The 24051-nt window shown below is 45.1% G+C and overlaps 1 protein-coding gene across 9 annotated transcripts in view; it reads left to right on the plus strand.

The window, feature by feature from the left end:
* The window catches only part of LOC147717616 (uncharacterized), a 392319-nt gene that overhangs the window by 60269 nt on the left and 307999 nt on the right, over positions 1-24051 (plus strand). For 7 of the 9 annotated variants that reach the window (XM_086924400.1, XM_086924404.1, XM_086924399.1 and 4 more), the window contains exon 2: positions 17118-17241. In XM_086924400.1, coding sequence (XP_086780526.1) covers positions 17211-17241 — 31 coding nt within the window. In that variant the 5' untranslated portion in view covers positions 17118-17210. Of the gene's footprint in view, positions 1-16688; positions 16807-16858; positions 17001-17117; positions 17242-24051 lie in introns of those variants that run through there. The other 2 variants (XM_086924401.1, XM_086924398.1) reach the window with 2 other exon arrangements.

Here is a 24051-nt window from a genome sequence, read left to right on the forward strand (position 1 = left end):
GAATCACTACCTGTGGTGTGCTTTGGCAAAGTAAAAGGCTGGTGTGGGAATGGAGTACTGAAGTGAGACTCCACTACTGTTGGGCTCAACTTCCTCCAATCACTATCCACCATATGTGCCTTTCTTTCCAGTACTGAGTTGCTATGAGCTCTCAGGGTCAACCTCTGGCTACCTAAAGCTGGAGGCTGAGTCCCTCTGTTTGGCTTACTGGAGGGACAGGTCAGGTTTGGGGTTTTTAGGCCCCAGGTTTGGCTGTGCCCAGCAGTGTCCAGCTGTGGGAGTTCCCTAAATAAGTTTAAGGGGGATCCCTCAGGAGTTTGTTTTATTTTCACTTGGCTAGGTCTACTAGCTTCAGTGATCCTAATCTTTTGATTGGGGATTTCTGGACAGGGGGCCCTTTGGGGTCCACCACTGGCCTTCCTGACCTCTACAGCCCTGGGCTGACTGAGGCAGGGTAGAGAGGGGCAGGTTACTTGCTCCAGACTGGGTCCCTCCTGGGAAGGGTCCACTGCCATCAGGGGCCCTGCCAGGCTAGGCCTGACTACCTCTGGGGCAGTTCCTTCACCAGGGGTAGAGTCAGTTCCCTGAGGAGGCTGGCTCTCACCTAGTGTCTGGGAGGGGGAAGACTTTTCTTCCTCCTCAAGGCTCTCTGTTTGGGTGGAGTGATCCATTGTTTCAGGCTTCACAACCCCACTATCTGTCTGAGTAGAGGCTGAGACCATTACAGCCTTGCCAACCTTTTCAGAAAGGCACTCAGTTTGTGTTTGGGCTGTGACTGTCACAGCCCTCCTATCCTGTTCAGGAAAGTCTGTCTGAGCCTGGGCAGTGGCTACCACTGCTCTTCCAACCTTTTCAGAGAGGAATGGTGCTTGGACTGGGGCTGTAGCTATTACTGCCCCACTAACCTTTCTGGGTAGGCCTATCATCCTGGAGTGGGTTTCTTGCTCCACCTCAGCCAATGCTGAGAGTTCCAGGTCATTCCACAGTAAGCAATCTACAGGTAGGGTGTCTGTCACTGCCACTCTCATGGGCCCTGTGCCATTACCCCAGCTGAGCTCGACTACTGCCATGGGATGCCTTCTTTTCACTCCATGAACGTCTGTCACCTGATAAATGAAACCAGGGGTCAGTTGAGCAGAGGGGACCAGATGGTCAATCACCATGGTGATGCTGGCCCCTGTGTCTCTGTATGCCTCAACTTTCCGACCATTGATAAAGGGCTCTTGTCTATACTTTCCCAAGATGTGGGAACCAGTAGTGAAGTTGGCAAACTCCATGCCAGTCTCAGACAAGAGTGTTGGTAGGGGACCTGGCTAGGCCATAGTCCACCTGGTCTCCCAAAGTAATGCCCACCACATTCTTGGGGGCACTCCCACCACCTGGGGGATTACCACTAGTGGTAACAGGAGGTGTGGGAGTATTACCTGGGGGGATGTTCTCCTTATTGTTGTTGGCCTTGGGACAACTGCTGTCACTTTTATAGTGGCCTACCTGTTTGCAGGTATGACAATAAGGTTTCTTTTGGGTTTTGGGAGAATTTTGGGACCCACCCTTTTCAGAGGAATTTTGGGGCCCTGTGGTTTGATCTGAAGATTTATTCCCACCCTTCTCTTGAGGCTTGGTTGATTCCTTCTTTTGGTCACCACCCTGGTTCTTAGCCCGACCCTGGTTCTGACCCATTTGTCTGCCCTCTTACCCAATTCTTGTGGAGAGGTCAGATCAGAGTCTACCAGGTGCTGGTGTAATAACTGGTTCTGACAATTACTTAAGATTTGCTCTCTCATAATTAGATTGTACAATCCTTTGAAATCAGTAACCTTACTTCCCAGTAGCCAGCCTTCAAAAGCCTTAGTGGCACAATCAACAAAGTCAGTCCAATCCTGAGACTGAGTTTTCTGGGTGTCTCTGAACATCAACCTGTACTGTTCAGTGGTTAAACCAAACCCATCAACCAGTGTATTCTTCAGGACTTGGTAATTGTTAGCATCTTCAACTCTAGTAGTGAGGAGCTTATCTCTACCTTTGCCTTCAAAGGAGAGCCACAAGATAGCTGCCCACTGACTCTGGGGGACACACTGTACAGTGCAGGCCCTCTCCAAAGCAGTCATCCATTTGTGGATATCATCCCCTTGTTTAAAGGGGGGCACTATCTTACTCCGGTGTCTAGTGTCTAAACTCCTGTCTTTTTCTCTTGGGAGAATGCTGCCACCAGTGGGCTCTAGCCCACACAATTTCTGCTCTCTAGCAAAGGCAAGCCTCTCTTTGGCCAGGGCAAGTTCTTCCCTTTCAATCCTCAGATTGGCTTCCCTCATCTTAGCTTCATGCTCCCTTCTCTTAGGGGATAACATCCCTCTATGAGAAGAGGTATGAGAGCCATTGGTTTGAATGGATCTGTTAGAGCCTCTAGATAGAGACCTAATTCGTCCACTCCCAATGTTAAGTCTGCCTGAGAGTGGCCCTGGGGGTCCCCCAAATCCAGTCTCATGCCTACTTAAGTTGGACCTGGTGAGTCTCCTGACTTCTACCTGTCCCTTGTCTGCCTCCTCCCCTGATAACTCATCTTCCTCCTCCTCAGCATCATCTGCTGCCTGGAGGTGGCGGTCAGGGTCACCAAGGGTTCCCTCTAAGGGGGGCATATTCCCATCTGGATGAGAAGGATCTGTGTTGTCAGACCTCCTGGCATCATAAGTCTCTAAGAGACCAATCAGAAAAGGAATGGTAGGGTTAGAACCCTGTTTTAGTTTCCTGGAGGTACACACTTGTCTCATCTCCTGGAAGCTAAGAGCAGCATATCTGGAAGGGACCTGTGGAGGGTCCACAACCACAAGAGGGGTCTATGAAGACTCTCCGAGGTTAGACATGCTTCTAGTGTGGTGTAAGTGATGCACCTACCTACACTATTTGTTTGCCTACTGATCCCTTGCTAAGAGTTGTAGTCAAGGTGTGCTAAGCCTTGTTGAACTACAACAGCTGGTTCAGTAGAACTCCGAGTATTCTAAGCTAAGTTATATGTACCTTAACTTATGTGATCTTTCACAAAGATATTCTTAGGATACGTGTGGTAAAACAACAGCAAGCTCAAATCCCAACCGCTGCTCACCAATGTGGGAAGTTGGCCTGATATTCAGTGTTCACTATTCTAGTGATCACTATTTATCAGTCCAAACAACCCTTATGGTGATTGGTTGTAAGTCAACCTTATAGACCAGCTATCCTAGTAGCGTGGATACAAGCAGTCTTCGGGCTAAACTCTAGAGGGCGTGTTAAGCCAGCTGTTATACCATCACATATACCCCTTGAACACCAAGTGAAAGGACACCACACAAGTGTTATGAAAATAAACAGTGTATTTATTTAGATCACAACAGCCCTGTACTCTTTGAGGACAGGGTACTAAGCACACAACAAAACTCTTACGAAAATACTTTAAGTTGCACAATTTACACAAATGCCCGAGGGGCACGAAAAACCATATACTCTAAAAGTGGAATGCAAAATTACTAGCAGGTAAGTACTGTACTAATAGGCTTTGGAATCGCTAGGACTATGTTACTGAACCTTCAGATTACTAGTAGGAGGCCTAGGGGACTCGGGTGCAGAGTGTGCACTCTCTCGCGGGATGCGGGACAAAGTCTATGGGAGCTAGTAAAAGCAAAGTTAGTGTTCTCGGGTGAACCCGATAAGGTAGGTCGAAAACGACAGTGGATCTGGACCCTTGGATAGTGAGGCTATGCTGGGGCACCGAAATGCCGAAGTTACCTAGCCCAGGGGCTGCAGCTGCATAGGTCTGAAAAGACGTCGGGAATCCTCGTTGACGAACCAGGAGCCTGAAAAAAGAAGTTGCTGGCAGGCGGCCAGTGAAGATTGTTCGATGGATCCAAGTCTGGATCGAAGATGGATGACACCTGAAAGCAGAGGGGACCAAGTTCTTTAATCACTAGCCAGTGATTGTGTGGGCACCAGGATGGCACCGGATGGTAGTCACCTCGACTAGGTGAGTGGGTGACGCTGGGCTCTGCAGTCTCACGGACCAGGAGGCGTTGTCGGCGACCAGGATAGAGGTGCGAGCTGTCCCACGATGGTTGATGCTGTCGACGTCGCTGGACCCAGGATTGGGGCAACAAGTCTTGGCAAATTCAAGCCCACGCGGTGGACCTAAAATGGCGTCTGGAGTGGACCAGGAGGGTCCGGGTGCTCCTCTTTTGGAAGGGAGCGAGGGCCAGTCTGGAGCAACCAGACCAGCAGTGGTGATGTCGTCGGTCGTCGTCGGGAAGGCCACAAGCCAGCGGGCTAGTAGCCAGACAACGCGGTGAGCAGCCAAAAAAGCAGAAGGGCCCCACGCAGATCTCGTGGATGCTGGGGGGCTGGACTTCGGAGATGGAGCTGCTCAGGGTCGGGGCTTCTCGGACCCCAAAGCACTCACCAGAGGATCCCTCGGCGGTCGTGCTGGATAGAAGTCGTGCAGTTCTGATGATGGCCAGTCCCTCGAGGTCTCGTCGCACCTACGGTTCTCAGCTTAGCTGTAGAGGTAGGTAGAGGTCAGAGGTGCCAGGGAAGCCGGGTCTCGTTGAGCTGCGCAGTGGGTTTCCGGAGGAAGGACGTGCAGCAAACCGCAGAGTTCTTGATGGTGCCTGCGGGTGCAGGGTGACTACTCCTTAGCCACAAGGGAGAAATCTTAAGAAGAAGTCGAGAGTTCCTTTCGTAGAAAGTAGTTTCTTGATTCAAAGATGATCTAATTTGGAAGGGTCCCCGCTCCTGCCTTTATCCTAAAGAAAGGGGTGGGTACGCGACTAGGTCCTGCCCTAGGGGTGGGACCAGGAAGGGGGGTGGTTACACCCCTCTCCCATGCCGGACTTTCCCCAGGCCAGGGGCTGGTGTGCCCCTGGAACTGGTTCTAGCCGGCAGATGCGTAGTGAGCACCGGGGTGCCACTTGCAGTCACCTTCCTGAAAAGCCCTGCCTACCCAGGATACACTAAACCCTGTCTGGGATGGTGCTAGCACCGCCCCTGACAGGAAACCCTTTGTCCAAGCTCCCCTCGCTGGAAGGACTCCCAGCTGCAGGGAGTCAGACTCGTGTCTGTGGTGGCAGCATCCATTTTGTGATGCTGAGGCTTGAGTTAACTTTAACCGGGGTTCACAGTTACATACATGTCGTGTCCCTCTAGAAGGGTGGAATGCTAACCCCGTTGCCAGAATTGGCGAGGGGTTAGTATTCCAATTCGTATGACACCTTACTCGACATGTTTTGATAAAGCGATACCAGAGATAGCATTTAACCGCGAGGATTATAATGCACTTAAGAGTATATGGTATGCGTTATCATGGAACAGCTATTAGGACTTGGTTCCGCAAGCTGCAAACAGGCTCAGCTCATGCCAGAGCACCATTTCACACGATTCCAAGCACTCTGCCTGCGGTGTAATTATGCGAGAATCGGAAAATAGAAATCAACCTTTTGACCACAAATTGAATATGGAATAAGGTAATTTCAAATATTACTTAGGGCAAGTTTTCTATACCCCTGGGTACATAAATCCACAGTGTAGACCATAAAATGCTACAAATCACTGGGTTACCCCGGGAGGTGGTTGCTCCAACAGATTAAACAATAATAACTGTTTAATTAATGTGATCATCTTGGGAGGTGATTTTTTCTAACAGTTGCCCACACATTGGTAGGACCTATGACGAAGCAATAAAAGCATATCTGTAAACCAATGTATGTCATCTTTTGGTAATTGCGAAGGAGAAAAGCATGAGTCCCCTCCAACACAATCCTAAATGTCCAAAACCGTTAGTTGTGTTCATAATTAGTGCTTGATTTTTTTGCTAAAAAACATGTTGTCGATCAGAATGATACGTGGTTTGATGCCTTATACTGACTCGAATATATTGACCTATAGGACTCACCTCCAATAAAATCCTTAGCGTCTAAAACTGTTAGTTGAAATATATATGAAGTGCTTGATTTGCTTGCTAAACAGGATGTCAATTATGATCATTCGTGGTCTGATGCCATATACTGACTCCAATGTATTTACCTACAGGATCTATCCATATAGGCAACCATCCAGTGCCTTTTATAGGAGAGACTAAAAATCTATTAGTCTTGAAAAAGATGGCATACGAATAAACAAAAGCCATCGAAACGCGTCGACGCTCACTGTGGCACAATCCAACCACCCAACTCACCCCAAGAGCAAAAAGAAAAAAAGTCAAGTCTTGGATTGAGTTTAAACAAGGGTTATGATGTGCATTTCCGAATGACAAATTGTGGATGTCTTTGTGTGTCTCTCCCCTCTTGTTTTTCTTTTTACATATAGTAAAGGTTTTTTTTTAATTTGTTGAATTACAGTACAAGTATTTGTTTATGCATATGAACTGTGAATGAGTTTTTATAAATCAATGCAAAGGGTCTTTTTTATGAAAGAATAATGTTTTTAATATGTTTCTATTGTGTGTTTGAATAATATTTGCATATTTTATATATAAAATTGTTTTTGTTTATGCTTTTGCTTAGTGAAGCTTTGTGTCCAAGACCAATATTTGGGCAAACGCAGTCAGTTACTCGCCCAAGGGAATTTGTTCACTCTACCAATTGGAAATGTACCTAAGGTACATGGAATCCATTTTAGAGAGAGAGCAGTAGGCCTGGGGTCCTGATTGGCAGGGTCCCAGGCCAACTAAGTCGGAAAACCAGCAAAACACCAGGCAAACAGTTGGGGGCAACCATAGTCAGGTATCCACCTTCCTACAGTCACTACAGTAGCAAACCCCTGGAATGAGCTGTTCTGGCCTAATGAACTGGGACAGCCTCCAAAACCTGCTTCTGTAGTAAAAAGCCTAGGGATAAAAATTGATGTTATGCTATCAATGTCCCAACAAATCGCAGCAGTGGTAGGAACTTGTGTAGAACTGCTGCGACAACTCCGGAAACTGTCATCGCTGCTATCCTTCTCTACTATCCGGACGGCGGTTTCAGCTCTGATCCTGGCCCGCCTAGATTATGGTAACTCCCTCTACGTCGGACTACCAAAAAAATCCCTGGCCAGGCTTCAAGGCGTTATATACGACGCAGCCAGGCTGATCTTCAAAAAACCCAGGAGGACGCATGTCACTTCATTGTTGCAGGACCTACACTGCCTACCAATATCCCAGAGAGTGAAGTTTAAAAGTCTCTGTATCACTCACAAAGCCATCTATGGCTCGGCCCCGAACTTCATCAAGGATAAATTGATCCTTTACGCTCCCAGCAGGAGGCTGCGATATTCAGAAGCTTGTCTCCTGTTATGTCCATGGTTCAAGCGTTCAACGCTGGGGGGGAGAGCCTTTTCAACTTCGATGCCACCACTATGGAATAGACTCCCGGAAATCCTGCGCAAAGAGACCAACCTGATCCCTTTCAGGAGGAGATTAAAAACGGTTCTCTTCCTGGAAGCTTGGAGCCCTCTATAAAGCACTCCTCACCTCCTGCCTCTCTTTATTGGGCCCTCTCGGACATCGCTTAGAGACCTCTTTGGTGATAATGCGCTATACAAATGCCTAATAACATAACATAACATAACTCCACATGCCCCTAACCAGTCCGTCAAGAGATCATGATGGACCGTATCAAAGGCCGCCGAGAGATCCAGTAGGATCAAGGCGGCCTTCCCACCTTGATCCACTGCCCTCCTGATCTCATCCGTGGCCTTGATGAGGGCTGACTCCGTAAAATGTCCCTTTCTAAAACCATACTGGGTGGGATCCAAGGTTTGGGATTCACGAAGAAAAGCACTAAGTTGTATGTTCATAGCTTTCTCTATCATTTTGTCCGGTAAAGGGAGCCTCGAGATCGGACGGAAGCTATTTGGGTCCTCGGAATCCAGACTGGGCTTTTTCAGGAGGCTCAGAATCAAAGCCACCTTCCATAGTTTGGGAAAGTATCCTGTTTCCATCATTGCGTCAAAGGTCGGCAGAAGTGTAAGGGTTACTGGTTCCATGGCTAGTTTGGGCACTTCAGCCGGGCATGTGTCATAAGGTGACCCCGAACTAACTGCCATGAGCAGTCTGCAAATTTTGTCCAATAATAGTGCCTCAAACTTATCAAAAGTATAGGGGAACACCGTCAAAGGATTCTGTTTCTCTTTAGCTGTGTCTCACCCCACTGCGTCTGGCTTGTTAAACGCCGAAAAGATGGTCTCTACTTTGTTCAGGAAGAATTTAGCTAAGTCCTCACAGAGTTCCTAACTCAACTGAACCTTAGCTGAGTGTGGTGAAGCCAAACTCGAAACAGTCCTAGAAAGTTATTTTGCAGAGTTTTTTGCCCAGTCAATTTGGTTGTCGAAGAACCTTTGTTTGGCTTTGATCAGGAGTTGTTTATAATTCGCAAGGCTATTTTTATAGGCAATCTTCTCTGTTTCCATATATTCTTTCCTCCATCTCCGTTCGAGTCATTTGAGTTTTTTAGATCTTAGTTCTTCCGTGAACCATGGGTCAGAGGGGAGTGCTCTTCTGGGAAAGAAGGTTTTTACTGGAGCTATTTTGCTGCAAGCTCTCTCCAACCATTCTGTATATGCAATAGTCCCTTCCTCCGCCCCTCCTCCCAAACCTTTGGCCTGAGGTAGATTTAAGGATAGTCTGAAAAACATTACCATCCACTTTTTTCCAAGCTCTGACCACTACCTACCTCTTGAAGCGCGCCCCACTGACGCGCTGGTCCCTTAGAGAGATCTCAAATAGAACAACAGCGTGGTCTGTCCAAACAAGAGGCAGTACCTCAGTAAATCCGAGACCCAAGTGGTTCGAGAAGATCCCATCCAGGGTATGTCCCGCCACATGAGTTGGGCTAGTTACATGCTGCTGGAGGTCCACACTCTTCATCATGTCCATGAAGAACACTGTGTCCGGTTCCGAGGGAACCTCCAGATGAGAGTTAAAATCCCCGAGGATAGTGTAAGCGTCTTTGCAGATGCTATCTTCCAGCAGATTACTAATGGATGTATTAAAGGTATTCCTGGCTCCTGGTGGTCTATAAAGTAAGATACCTTTAAAGGTGTGGTGGTGTGATAGGGTGAGATTAAAGGATAGGGCTTCACAGGCTGAGTTTGAGGCAGACCGAAAGACCGTCTCCATTGAGCTAGGGTAGATGACTGCCAGTCCACCCCATTTCCTATGAGGCCTATTCAGGGTCTGGCATGAAAACCTGGTAGGAGTGACTTTCACCAGGTCTGACCCTGATGCTTCGTCAGTCCAGGTTTCCGTAATAAAAGACAGTTTTATTTCCCTGTCCTCAAGTAGCCTAGCACATTCCATGCTGTGCTTGACCAATGATCTAGCAATCGGCAGGATGCAGTTAAAATCCAGCATTTCATGCCCCGCCGACATTCCCTGGGCGTAGGCTTAAAGTTAAGATCAAGGCACATACAATTTGAACCATTGACCCCGTGTTTAGATCTAGCAAGACTGTTTTTGAGTATTTGATGATGGAGATTTTAACTGGCGAAGTACTTGCAGGGTTCCTGGCGCTGTGCGTGGCCAGGTGAGGACGGGCGCAGAAAGGTTTGACTTTGGCACGCCGGCGGCGCTCCCGCTGCGTGCTAGCGCCAGCCTCGCTATTTATGCACATTTTCAATCAAATTTCATCACTTCACTCTATACATATCACTTCAGTTATGTTGTGCCTTTGTCATGTGTCGCAGGATTATTGCTTCATCTCTGCAGAATCCGCCTAGAGAGAAGCACTTTTTGTACATAGAGTGGCTGGGCTTCATTCACTATAGGTAAGCTATAGCTAAGCGCCGAGACACCCCCGGGTATTTGCGCGCTATAAAAATTGCCAAAACATTAACATAGGTATATAATGGTATATGATTTTACCAAGCATGTGTTTATCATAAATTATCATAGTGCGATCAGTGTGCGTAGGGCTCAGTAGCGAGTCTAAAACATGAAAGGAAATAACCTGATCTTGGTGTGTTTTGGAAGGAGCACTTATCCACTGTTACCAAATAGGGTAAAGGAACAATTTCACAAGTGAGGGACCAGTGCATGGAAGAATCCGGGCTATGAATTGGCATTTTCTAGTTTTGTGGGTATATAGTAGTAATATATTGGATGATCTCACAATAATGGAGTGGAGATTGTACTAAGGTTTTGACAAAGGTGCATTTTATGTTCAGTTCCTAATTAGGTAGTGCTAAATTGGTTTTTAAGTAAATTTAGACACTGGCAGTCAATGATGTGCCAGATGTGTTTGGGAGAAGATAGATCAAAGAGCAGATGAGACGCAGAAGTTGTCACTCTACAAAGTCAATGTAGTCCAAATATACTTTGTTTACTTCAAGCTTGAAAACAAGACTCCCCACACCTAGGGTAAATTAGGAAATAATTTCTGAATGTTCAGAGATATAAATATCCCTCTTTAGGGAATGCAAAATTATGTGGTTCGCATAACGCTCTTGATTAAATGAAGCACCTAAGTTTTTGGCCGAGATGGCGAGCTAGACCTGTTGCCGAGGAAACATGGCTGAGTAAGGATTTTCAAAGAATTCGTTTGGGACCAGACGTGTAAAGCTCTATTTTAGAAGGATTTCGTTTAGAGCAATCTGAACATAACTAAGAGAAAATTGTTCTATTACCAGATTTCAGGCTTCTTGAATGATATAGATAGCGATCAGTCAGACTATTAGTTTGGTATCAGATGACAATAGACTTGAACAAACGAAGTAGATGAAAGAGATGGTCCTGTATGTTGTAGGAAGGAAGTGAGATGTGTATCAAGCTGGTGAGACCAATGAACAGCTGAAGGGCAGGAAACCCTTCCAGGGCTTTTCCTCTTTAATCTGCCTCTTTTATACAGTCCATTAGAAGTAGAATGGACCAATTAGATTAGAAATAGAATGGCCCAATCAAGGAATATTGTACTGAAGAAATGTTTACACGTAAAAGAAAGCAGTTTATTTTAAGTTTAAGCAGAGCAGCTTAATATCCACCAAACTGAACTCTAAATGCCCACATCCAACCATTCACATTCTACCACCAACATTCCACCCCAACATTCTACACAGTGAAGAAATCCAAGCCCATTAAAGATGTAACTGACACAGCACACCTTTCCCCACAAATACAAACAAAAAGCCTAAAAGTACTATTACAATAAAATGAATGCTTTGAGCAATGAATATAACATTCTGTATAAGAAGCTAATATAAGTAATTTACAACTATGAAAATTCAAGGCCATAACGTTTTGCACCTGTCCCCGAAGTGAAAAATAATCACAATGAATAATGTACAAAATCCCTTAATTTCACTGTAACTCTTTGCTCTCCCACTCCTATGAACATCATTGCTATTTTTACTGGCTACCAACAACTTTCTAGCAACTGAATGTTAATATTCCCTTCACATGCCTACCAGTCCCATGAACGACATCACTAGACACTTGAGATCCATCCATATTTTCAAAATTCACCATAGAATTATCATCTTATTCTTTACTCGCATAAAAATATGAACCATCTACACTACCACCATATGACTTCTGGCTAGTCTTCAACTCCCTTCTAAACAAAGAAATTATCCTGAGGTTCCATATTGTGCCACCTGCCACTCTCACTGCTTTACTGAACACTTCCACTACACTTACGGGATCAAGACCTTTTACCAAACCTTGTATTTGACTTAGCAGCTATTTTCACTCCCACAAAATCACCAATTTTCAATCTAGAGTCTACAAATGTTGACTTAGAGCTCTCATTTTCTTCTGATAAATCTCCACTCGCTTCCTGATCTTGAAAAAAATGTTTTCAACATTCTTCCCTCTCAACCACCAAGGCATCAACTTTAAACCAAGTTTCTTTCCTCTCATACAAAGATAAGCCAGTAACCAAATTAGGTGACGTCCTGTATGTCACCAAAGTAGCCTGGAAAGCTTTCATCCAAGGCAATCCACTTTTCATAGCCAGTTGAAGAGATTCCTTAATAACCCTATTGACCCGTTCCACTTGACCACTGGCTTGAGGGTGATAATTTGACACACTTTATGTGAAATACCACACCTTGTCAAAATATGTCCAATTATTTGCTCTCAAATTGGGGTCCATTGTCCGACACTAACTCCTCTGGTATCCCTTCTTAACAAAAAACATCATCCAGAAACTATAACATGTCTGGCAGTTATCCATCGCCATTTTCAGTTGCAGCCATTTCGTAAAATTGTCAGTTATCACAATAATATACGCCTCCTTATTTGGCAAAATCCCAAACTGACCTATAACATCAATTCCTAGCCTTCTCCAAGGTCCTTTAGCATACTCAATGGGACTCCTATCCACCACACAAGCCTTAGCTGCCTTATCATCACATGCACACTGTTTGCATTCTCCCACCCATTTGTCAACCATACCACCGATAAAACTCATGGATTCTCCTTTTAGTAGTGGACAAACCCCCATGTGGCCCCCATTTAATAACATATATTTTTTGCCTATTGTGGTGGAACAATCTTTTCTCTTCTAATGACCATTCCGTTGAAAACCATCAAATCCTCTCTTATCTTAAAAAAAGATGCCAACTCACCCCTCAACTTTCTTCCGTTCAACCTTTAATCAAATAATCCTGGACACGAAGCAACACATAATCGTTAAGCATAGAATCACCCCACTTTTCCTCAGATCTGACCTTCTCATACCATCATCTGTACTCCACACATTAACATCATCTACAGTGTATGCCACATCACACTTCACGTCTTCTTCAAACTTTCCCTTACCCATCGAAGGAAACAAGACATAAAATCTGCATGCACATTCACACAATCCTGGACCATACTCCACTACACATTGGTACTCTTGTAACTTGGCCGCCAATCTGCTTAAGCGTGCCATTAACACCCTCCAACCGCTAGCAGACAACATATTGACCAAAGGCATATGGTCTGTTCTTAGCACAAATTTTGTCCCCCACAAAAATGTTAAGCAGCCCAGGTGCCAGCCAATAATTTCTTAGTTGCATTGCTACACTCAGAATCTCTCATTCATGTTTGTCTCTCTGCAATAACACAGCACCCAAGCCGAAACTGTTCGCACCCACTGCTGAAATACACTCCTTACCCACAACATATGATTTCAAGAAAGGTGCTTCAACAAAATCTTTCTTCAAAATTCCAAAAGCCTTTTGTTTACAACACCACCATTCATACATTGCATTTTTATTTAATAACTGTCTAAGAGAGTGTACTTTGGTTGCATAATCCTGCACACACATTCCAGAAAATTCTCTGAACTAAAAAAAAAGAAGGTAATAATCCATCCTTAGATGTAGGAGTATCCGCATCTAAAATCCCTTTTACATGGTTGTGTTTAGGTTTAATACCTTCTTTATAAATCTCATGACCCAAGTACTCAACCATACCATATCCTGTCTGAAATTGTGTTTAGAAAATGTCACTGTTAAACCTGTGTTCTGCAATCTTTCCAATACATTGTGCACATGTCTATCATGCTCCTCATGGCTTTCCCCAAATACTAATATATTGTCTTGAAAAACAGAAGCCCCTACACCACTTTTCAGCATGTTTTTCATCAGGCGTTGGAACACAGAAGCTGCACTTGCCAAGCCAGAATGCATTCTCAAGTACTGAACCATCACTTCAGGAGTTACAAATGCTGTTAAATATTTTGACTCCTCATGTAGTTCCACCTGGTGTACTGCACTTGCTAAATTCACAGTGGAAGAACAGTTGCTGCAGCCAGCGTGGAAACTACATTTATGGAGATTAGGAAGAGGATGTTTATCTCACTCTTAAGACTGCGTAGGTCTACACATACATGAAGGACACCAGACACTTTTAGAAACAAAACCACAGAAGACACCCATGGAGAAGACTATAGGTTCAATACATTTTCTCTCACATAAATCATTCAACATCTTTCAGTTTGTCAAGATGCGCAAAGGGCACATTCCTTACCATGTGCCTCACAAGAACCATGCCCTCATTCAGGATAATCTTATGCTTGAAATCCACATATTTCCCAACCTATCTTGAAACAATCTTAGAAAGGATGTATGTATTCCTGATACATAATCCTCTTTCTCAGATGTAATCTCATACACAAGTGGGGAAGCATCATTCAAAACGCCCTTATTCCTGCCTTTGAGGCACACTTTATCCCATGCAGGACACCCTTTGAAATTTCCTACCTGGTATGAACTTCTACACCTAAAACAACTGATACCTTGTTTTTCCTCTCATTGCTTTTATGTTCAGAATCTTTCTTGTTCTTAGAATAAATTGGCTTTTTCACAATACTGACAACTGAAATCGTATCCAGCAACTTAGTGTTTTGGCTCCAAATTTCATTGATAAACTTTTCAGATTGTTCAATGCTCTTAGCTATATTTATGACCGAACTTAATGAAGGTTGTTCCTGCTCATAGTTTCTCCTGAATTTTCTTAGCCTTCCTCTTCATCATTATTTTGTCCCTCAAGACTTGTTCCTAAGTAGTAGCTTCAAATTCACAGGACCCTGCTAATGTCCGTTAAATTCAATTGACTCTTCTTCCTTTTGAGCATGGAATTTTTTTTATCATTCCATTGTTATGTTAATTTTCCTTCCAAAGCGACTGCTCATTCTTTTAATAGCGTGTTCAAAAATATTCGTATCTCCTGCACCATCCAAAATAGGTAATTATTTTTAATTTGTTCAAACCTATTCCAACTGAACAATGCTTCAAACAATAACTTCCTTTGAGTAAAACAATCTTCTCTCTCAGGTACCTCCACATATGCCAGAAACAAGGAATACCACAGCTCCTGTTCCATTTGTGGTTCCCTAACCGAATGTAAAAAAGGAGGTGGAACTGCAGTGCTTGTGATAGTAGCATAAATAAGCAGCTACTAAGTGATTACAGAGAACTTACCTTAACGTCACCAAAATAATTCCAATCAAAAATGGCTGTCAATCCTTTTACTTCTCAAATCCAATCCGAAATACCATAAATAAGATACAATGTTTGCTGACTCTGGAAATAATTATCAGTGTAATCGTTAAAAATTGTCAACACCGCACCAGTGTAATGCTTGAAAATGATCACCAAAGCTCCCAATACAAGATAGCTGCTTTATTCAGGAGACATACAATCCTTGAAAATTGTCACCAAAGCTCCAAATCCAAGATGGCTACTTTATTCAGAACAAAAAACATTGGGGGGAGTGAAGAAGTGGTGGTGGATGTGGAGGACGTGTTGGTGGTGGACGTGTTGGTGGTGGACGTGTTGGTGGTGGACGTGTTGGTGGTGGACGTGTTGGTGGTGGACGTGTTGGTGGTGGACGTGTTGGTGGTGGACGTGTTGGTGGTGGACGTGTTGGTGGTGGACGTGGTGGTGGTGGACGTGGTGGTGGTGGTGGTGGTGGACGTGGTGGTGGTGGACGTGGTGGTGGTGGACGTGGTGGTGGTGGACGTGGTGGTGGTGGACGTGGTGGTGGTGGACGTGGTGGTGGTGGACGTGGTGGTGGTGGACGTGGTGGTGGTGGACGTGGTGGTGGTGGACGTGGACATGGTGGTGGTGGTGGACATGAAGGTGGTGGACATGAAGGTGGTGGACGTGGTGGTGGTGGACGTGGTGGTGGTGGACGTGGTGGTGGTGGACGTGGTGGTGGTGGACGTAGTGGTGGTGGACGTAGTGGTAGTGGACGTGGTGATGGTGGACGTGGTGATGGTGGACGTGGCAGTGGTGGACGTGGCGGTGGTGGTAATGGTGGATGTGGTGGTAGTGCTCGTCGGGAAATTGTGTAGTAAGGAGAAAGCAGGTTTATTCCAAATTTAAGAAAAGAAGCTTCGCTCCCACCAAGCTGAACTCTAACTGCCCACATCCTATCGTTCACATTCCACCATCAACTTTCCATCCCCAACATTCTAAAGAATAAAGAAATACAAACCAATTTAAGAAGTTACACGTGCAACAAATGTGTATAAAACGTGGAGGAACGAGTTGCTACATTGCTTTGGCTGGTTTTCCTTTTGATGGAGGACGCGGCCCGAAGCCAAGAATGCATTGACAAGCCGGGTGCCAAAGCATTTACCACAGCTGGAAAGAGAAAATGGTTTCCTTAGAACAAAGGGATCGACTGGTCATGAATACCAGTTAGAGATGTTTGCCAGGAGAGGAGAAAAGTTTGAACGATTTCTCGGACCCTGGCAAGGATTCCATGGCAATGTGTTGTAATGTAAGGCAGCTCTGGTAAAGTCGTGCTTCGCTAATTACTTGCTCTCTTCGTGTTTTGGTGCAGACTGCAGAGCTTGTCTACGGGCTCTGTGGAGGGATACTGTTGGGCCTGCTCTGGACTAGTAAAGCAAAGTAGTGTGGGAACGGCAATAGATGTATCCCTCTGAGCCAGTTGCACAGGTTGATGGGCTTGGTGATCTGGCCTCCACCACAGTGTGCGGTTGGTGGGTGGGTAATCCCTGCTTAATTGTGGGTAGGGGGTCTTGTCATGCATCTCTCAATTCTTCCAGGAAACTGTAACCCACCCGCTGCGTGGCGGGGTTACTAGACGCTGGTGAGAGAGGGTTCTTGTGTATTGGCTCTAATGTGCCACCAGGTGGCGTATGAGCCGAGCGACTACTCTATGCTTTATCTGGCTGTGGATTTAGGGCTAAAGGTTCATATGCACGCTGCTCTCTGACCCTTCCGGTTTCCGAATAGTACTCCCCGACCCTTGTCCCCCCACTGTCATTCCCATTACCCTAGTTTCCCTTCGCATACTACCGCCTCTGCTGCAGGGCTTTCAATCGGTTTGGCTTGTTACCTCTGGGACTTTGGGTAAGGTCACGTGTGTACGAGTGCGCTTCTCTCTCGTTCCCGCACTGCTTCCTGTGGTGTAATCGTGTGTGTAACACTGTATTCCTCTCTGGTGTGCGAGCGGTGAACTCGCAGTTCTGCTTTCTCTGGTTCAGCAGTGTGTGTCGTAGCCTCGGTTTCCAATGTCGAGCCTGCAACACTCTCCGCACCAGAGGGTTTGTTTGTCTGAGTTTCCTCGAACCTGTCTTGAGTTTCCTCGAAACGTTTTAAAAATGTGTATTGTCACATATTTTTTTTTATGAAGGCGGCTAAATAGTTGTTTCTCCCACTAGGTTCCCGAGACTGTGTGGGGCCCGGGTGCCACCTCGGCTAAGAGAGACTGGTGAGGCCTTCGTGAACAGATCCGTGCCCGCCATCAGCCGCCGATGGACGTCTCTCCCTACGGCAGCCGGGACGGTACAGTATTAACTTTTTCTAGGGTCTTTCCGTGTCTATATTATATTGCACAACTTATATAGCGGCGCGTATACCCCTATGTTGGGTTCTTAAGCGCTTGCCTACATGGGTAGCATGTTACACACTAGGGTTTTACGGTTGGAAGCGCGTGGTCTTTATTTTGAGATCGTATGGGGGAAGTGTTTCCAAGTTGTGCAGTTGTGTTATAGGATGTTGCGCATAGTATTACACATGATAATGCAATAATTACAGAGTAGGTAAGCTAGCTCAGTGAATTACGTATCAGCTGCGGAGATCTGCGAGTCACCTGCACGTCAACTGGCGTGACCCGGCTTTTCAGTACTCGTTTGAGGTTGTCATTAATTTCCCAGCCTGCATAGCAGTGTGAAATGGCGAAACGTGCAGCAGCAAGTTCTCCAAAGTACACAAATGATTAACTTTGATTGTGGAACATAATAATGCATTAATGACTGCGTGCACCGTAGTGCCACAATTTGTTGGTAGTAAATTGTAGCACAATACAGATTTTTTTCTTAGCCCCTGCTGCACGTTGCAGGATCGAACAGGTTATACTGTGCCCCATAACTATTTGGATACTGTATAGCACTGCACAGCACATTATTATAGCACACAGGCAGTGCACTGCTCCTCAGCAAAGCACGGACACTGTGCAGTTCTGCTACACATAAACTGGAAGTAATGCTTGAATCATACCAGTCGCTGACCGTAGCTCGGGGCATGTTTTTCACCCATTATGTATCTTAATCTAGAGGTCAGCCATGTGTCCTGTGGCACAGTGAGCACAGCACCCACATCTGGGCACTACGTGCCTCTACTGTAACAAACATAGTAGTGATGGAAGGAATGCTGAAATTAATCTCAGTCATGGGCGATCGCCTGTAGACACATTCAGGACCATCGTTTTCTCCCTCAAGATGGAGACCAGCCATATGTAAATCAGTCTTGGTTCTGCTCCATTAGGGCTCGCCCAAAGGTGGGGCACGCGCTCACTGTGCCACAGGAATCCAGCAGGAGCACAGTGACAACGACTAACTAGGCTGAAACCAGGGCTGACCACGCACCGACCACGCACGCAACCTGGGAATCATCCTTGACTCCTCACTCTCCATGTCGAAGCAGGCCAACGCCGTCTCCTCCTCCTGCTACAACACCCTCCGCATGCTTGGCAGGATCTACAAGTGGATCCCCACTGAAACCAGTAGAACTGTGACCCAGGCCCTCGTCAGCAGCAGGTTGGACTACGGTAACACGCTCTACACAGGCATCCCGACCAAACACCTGCGACGACTGCAACGCATTCAAAATGTCTCCGCCCGACTCATCCAGAATGTCCCTCGCCGCAGCCACATCACCCCTCACCTGAGAGACCTACACTGGCTCCCCGTCAAACAGAGGATCACATTCAAGCTACTCACCCACGCACACAAAGCCCTCCACAACATCGGACCAGCCTACCTCAATGGTTGACTCAGCTTTTACACCCCCACCCGCCAGCTCCGATACGCCAGCCTCGCCCTCGTCCGCCGCATCCAATGAACAACCGGCAGCGGCAGATCCTTCTATTTCCTCACCGCCAAGCAGCAGCATCCAAAGCCCCAGCCCCCCCCCCCTCCCCCCTCCACCCCCGCGCCTTGAGACCCTCACGGGTAAATAGTGCGCTTTATAAATGGATTTATTGATTGATTGTGTTCTCAATTTTCCAATTTATTTATTTATTTATTTTGTTTTGAAACTCCTACGGAGGTCCACAAAAGCACACCAACAACTCATAGGAAACTTTACATACAATACAAACGTATTCCTTCTACATTACTATAAAATTAATTCAGACTTACTGAGAAATGTACAAATAATGCTATAATGCATAAAACAATCACATAACCGACCGATAAAACATTCTTATATCAAACATACTAAGAGATGTGCAAATAGTGCTATGAATAGATAAGTCAGATAGCCATCCAGTTGGTATTAAATCGTAGCCAGAGTACTACTGTTAGACAATGTGCTAATAAATAAGCAAAAATGTTCTAAAAAATGTATATATCTTAAAACAAACCATTTCATTTGGAGGGGACAAAACCAAAGAACGTGCGTCCTGAGCAGAGTGCATATTAAATTTGATAAAAACTGGTTTTAAAAACACTCGCCTGGCACTTTGCAGCTTTGAACATACAAATAGGACATGATTCAGATCTTGGATTTGCAGCTGGCACCATTCCCAAATTCTCTTCTCTCTAGGTGTTTTATCCCAGATGCCAGTAACATCTCTTAAAGGCAGCAGATTGAGTCTCAGTAGGAGTATTAGCCTTCTAATCCCGTGAGGGATATTCCAAGTTAAATAAGGCTGTGGTTTATTCCCCAGAGCTGACCGCCACGTTACTCGGCCTGGACTTGCTTAAAGCAGCATCTCTCGTCAAACTGATAGGGGATCTAAACTTCTTTAAGAGCTGTTTCAAACCAGATTTAGACATAGGAGAAACTGGATTTAAACTAAGACCGACAATATCATTTGCACATTCAAAAGACCCTAAAAAACGTTGATTGTTGTTTTAGTGTGCCAAAGATTTCTAATCTCAAGCCTACCCTAAGTGTACCCTCTTCCCCCGTTCAGAGAGGACCTAGCCTGACACTGTGTGGGGGACTTGTCAGAGGTGGCAAGGGTGTGAAAAAATTATGTACCGGATTGCGGCCCTAGATAATTACCAGTTGCTGAGATTAATTCAAGCACGCTACCCATGACTTTATTTTGTTCTTCTCAGTGCAGTGAAGTGTAGGGCATTTCAGGTCCGATGGGCGCACTCTATGAAGTAAAAAGGGTGATTTTCAATATTTTTGCAAAAAGAGCAGGGCTGTGGATTAAGTAAAACAACTACTTGTCGATTGGACAAATTGCTTCAGAAATCTACTTGTTCTGTAAAAAAAAATCTACTTGTCCCTATGGCAGCAATCTCATTATATAAGAGCACTGATATAGCCTATTTCATTATGTCAGGGCAAATACTATAGTAGAGCTTGAATTCTAAAATTTCTTTGTTTTCCCACCTTTTGCTGATCTACATACTGGGGCTGGAGGTAGCGGTAAGCAATAGTTCCAGTGTTAAAAAGCCCTTTTGAGTCTGTGCAAACCTACTAACTTGCAGGTTTCAAGGTTTGTCACCAGTTCTTCTCTAATCTTTTCCCATACTGAGAAAGGATGGAAATTTACTCCCGACAAGGGTAAGAAGAAAAAATACTTTCAGGGCTGGGAAAAATAGAGGTGGGAGGGGTGAGCTTGTAAACGATCAACCGATTTTTACATGAGCAAATCTGCACATGGATATTTGCTTGTGATAAAATATAGTTCACAAATATTTTCTAGGAGTACGATTTCCTGGTAATCTTCTGTAAATTCTTGTGAATTAATGAAATGCATAAATCTGCACTAATGCAAAGATGTATCTTGGGTGCACTTTTGTAACTTTCTTTAAGATTTGGGCCCCTAATTAGGTCTGGCATTAACCAAGATCTTTTGTTTTTATTAAAATTCTATTTCGCGCTCTATCCATCTACCGACTGCCTTGATTGTGAATGATCGCAATCTGCTCTTTCACAAGGAGCATATACGCACACAAATTTGTTCTGTTCAGTGCCAGGAACTTCTATGGCAATGTGTGCTCAAAACAAGACACACATTGACATAACAAAAGACAACCAGTGTCTACCTATTGGCTTTACCAATGCTTGTTTATTTTCATGTTTCCTATTATCTTGTTGAAACTGGTTGCATTGACTTTCCATTATAAATATTGTTTGGAAATACTAGCATACCCCACACATTTTATTAAATGATGCTTCAAATAAATGGTACCTAAAATGTCACAGTAATTAAGTAAAAAGTTTTTTTTTCCTAGTTGTATTTTTTGTGAACATTTTATTTTGAAAGCAAAGAATCATCAATCTTGCTTTCAAGCTTCTGAAAATATTTGCATCCCATCCCTGCTTCATAATGCGGGACTGTAAATTGGCAGCCAAAGGAAAGGGTTTGTGCTGCAGGGGGTTGGGCCTACTTGTCCCAAGGACAAAATAAACTTGTTGTCCTTGACCCCAAACAATATGTCCTGGTCCTTGGTCTGTAGGAATTCCACACTCTTGAAGAGTCTGCCTGTTTATTGTTTTCAACTGGCTGGCTGCTGCCCTTAGTTGCTGCTTCTCCGGCTGCTGCACCTTTCTGCACAGTAGCTGTGTGTTCCATATGTCTTGTAAACAAGCACACATAAAATTGTGTCATGATAATCTAACTTGTGGCAGTCACAGTTTCTGTCTGTTTTCTGTGCTGAGTGCTTTAGGCCATGGTCCAGTAATCCGAGACTGGAAAAGAACATTCTATCCATGCGGCATTTAAGCACACAGCTGCCCGCAGGCACCCCAGTGCTGTTAGTGCTACATAGGCTGGACCACCATTTACAGCTCTTCATTCTTAGTCGTGTAAACAATGTATATGTTATTTAGCACTGTATAGTCTTACATTCCCTACTTAAAGATTTAGGGAAATGTTTCTGCCCTGGAGAATTCCTATTTATGATTCTGGCTACACTGCAGAGGCAATGGATGAACAGCCAGAGGCAATGGATGAACAGCCAGCGGCTAGCTCTTTGGTCCATGATATGAGGAAAAGTGTATCCACCATAGTTGGGAAGATTAATTTGTTGATGCTCAACACGGATGCAATGAAAGAATGGCCCAACAAACGAGAAGCCTGCATAGACTTCGCAGAATAGTCACCATCCAAGTTGGGAGATGTCGCTGTAGCGAGGATTGAAAACCAACTAAAGATGGAGAATTTACAGGAGGTCATAGCTGAGGTTTAAGATTTGGAAGCCAGATTGAGAAGAAATAACATACATGTATCTAGTCGGGAGTGCCTGCATTGATGGCTATAGCAGGTATCTTATAAATATATTAAAAACACGTTATTGGAATGATTAGACCGGTCATGCTCCTCACAGGTGTTTGCGGTGGGGAGGATTCATCTGTTTTTGGCAGCAAGGCTAGTACCGAGTGTCCCTTCATAGCAAGACTGATGAATTGCAGACATTGATACTTGATATGAAGGCTGGTACCTGAAAGGAAAGAAAGTACAGTGAAACCAGCATTTCATTTTACCCAGACTTCACACAAACGTTGCATGAAGTAGGTTTATGGTTTTGTAACGCGCACAGCAACTCAAGAGTGTCCCGGCGCAAGCCTAAGAGACAGCAGAAGGAAAGGGAAAAAAAATAATAGCCAATAAGACAAAAAACAGGTCATTAAAAAAGGAAGGTTTTTAGTTTCTTCTAAATTGGGTAGAATTCTGCAGACTACGCTGGTCAAGAGGGAGCGAGTTCCAACCCATCGCCGCCAAATAGGCCAGAGAGCAACCGCCCTTTCTCTTCAAGCGGAATCGGAGGACAGAAGCCAGGAGCATGTTAGAAGAACGCAAGTGTCTGCTTGGGGAGTAGAACTGAAAATGTTTCCTTAGGTAGAGGGGGGCCGTATTCATAAAGTGCGGCATGGATAGTTACCAGGGCTTTATACTTAACCCTTGCCTTCACTGGTAGACAGTGCAGGTTGCACAGGTGTTGCCTGACGCTGGGACTATTGGCGAGATAAAGAAGCAGACGAGCAGCAGCATTTTGGACCACCTGAAGTTTGTCAATAAGATAGGCAGGAAGGCGAACGTATAGTGCATTTGCATAATCGATGCGGGAGGTAACAAGAGCTCGAACAACCGTTTCCTTAGCTGTTAAAAGCAGAAATTTCCTGAGAAGTTTTAGAATGCCGAAACAAGTCAGTTTATTAATTTGATTACAGAAATTCAGCTTTTTATCAAACCAGATCCCGAGGTTTTTTACAGGGAGTCCAGAAGGAGAGGGCCAGGGAGACTCATCAGGCCAGAAGGTGAGTCAAACCTGGAGAGGAAATTCTCCAAAGAATAAAATGTCTGTTTTATCCTCATTGCATTTCAGCTGAGCGCGTGTCAGCCAATTAAACACTGCAGCTAAACACGTTTTAACATGGGTAGTAGATGACTCTGATTTTTTCCAAGGAACAGGAGCTGGGTGTCGTCGGCATAGGCAACAACCTTGGCTCCTAGTTCCTCTGCTAACTGAATGAGAGGAGTCCTATATAAGTTGAACAAAAGTGGGCTAAGTACCTACCCCTGCGGAACCCCTATCAAAAGAACTTGGGAAGTAGACGTGAAGGGAGGGATCCACACTTGTTGGGTTCTACATTCCAAGAAGGATTTCTGCCATTCCCCGGTGGCACCAACAATGCCTAATTCCTTGAGGCGGGCCAGAAGAATTGAATGGGGGACAGTATCAAAAGCGGCAGAGAGGTCAAACCGGACCAAAACTGCCCTGTCCCCGCATCCACAGTATTGTGAATAGCTTCCGTGATTTTCACAAAAGCAGATTCCGTGCTATAGGCGGCCCCGAAACCGGATTGGGCTGGATGAAGGAGGCCATGCTGTTCAATGAAGGCAGTCAGCTGCTTATTGACCATCTTTTGCATACTTTGGCACTAGCAGGGAGCAAAGAAATAGGGTGATAGCTAGTCGGTGGTTAGAATCCAAAGTCAGTTTTTTGATCAGAGGGTTAAGCAGTTCCTGTTTCCACTCAGTGGGGACCTATGCCATTTGCAGTGACACGTTGATCAGCTGATTGAGAAGAGGGTTAATAGCTGCAGACGGACTGGCAATGAGTTTGGCAGGGCAGAGGTCACCAGGGGATCCCGATTTAAGGGAGGATAAAGCTCCCAGGGAGTTCT

The sequence above is a fragment of the Lissotriton vulgaris genome, chromosome 5 (assembly GCF_964263255.1).
Source record: "Lissotriton vulgaris chromosome 5, aLisVul1.2, whole genome shotgun sequence".
NCBI classification, from domain to species: domain Eukaryota; kingdom Metazoa; phylum Chordata; class Amphibia; order Caudata; family Salamandridae; genus Lissotriton; species Lissotriton vulgaris.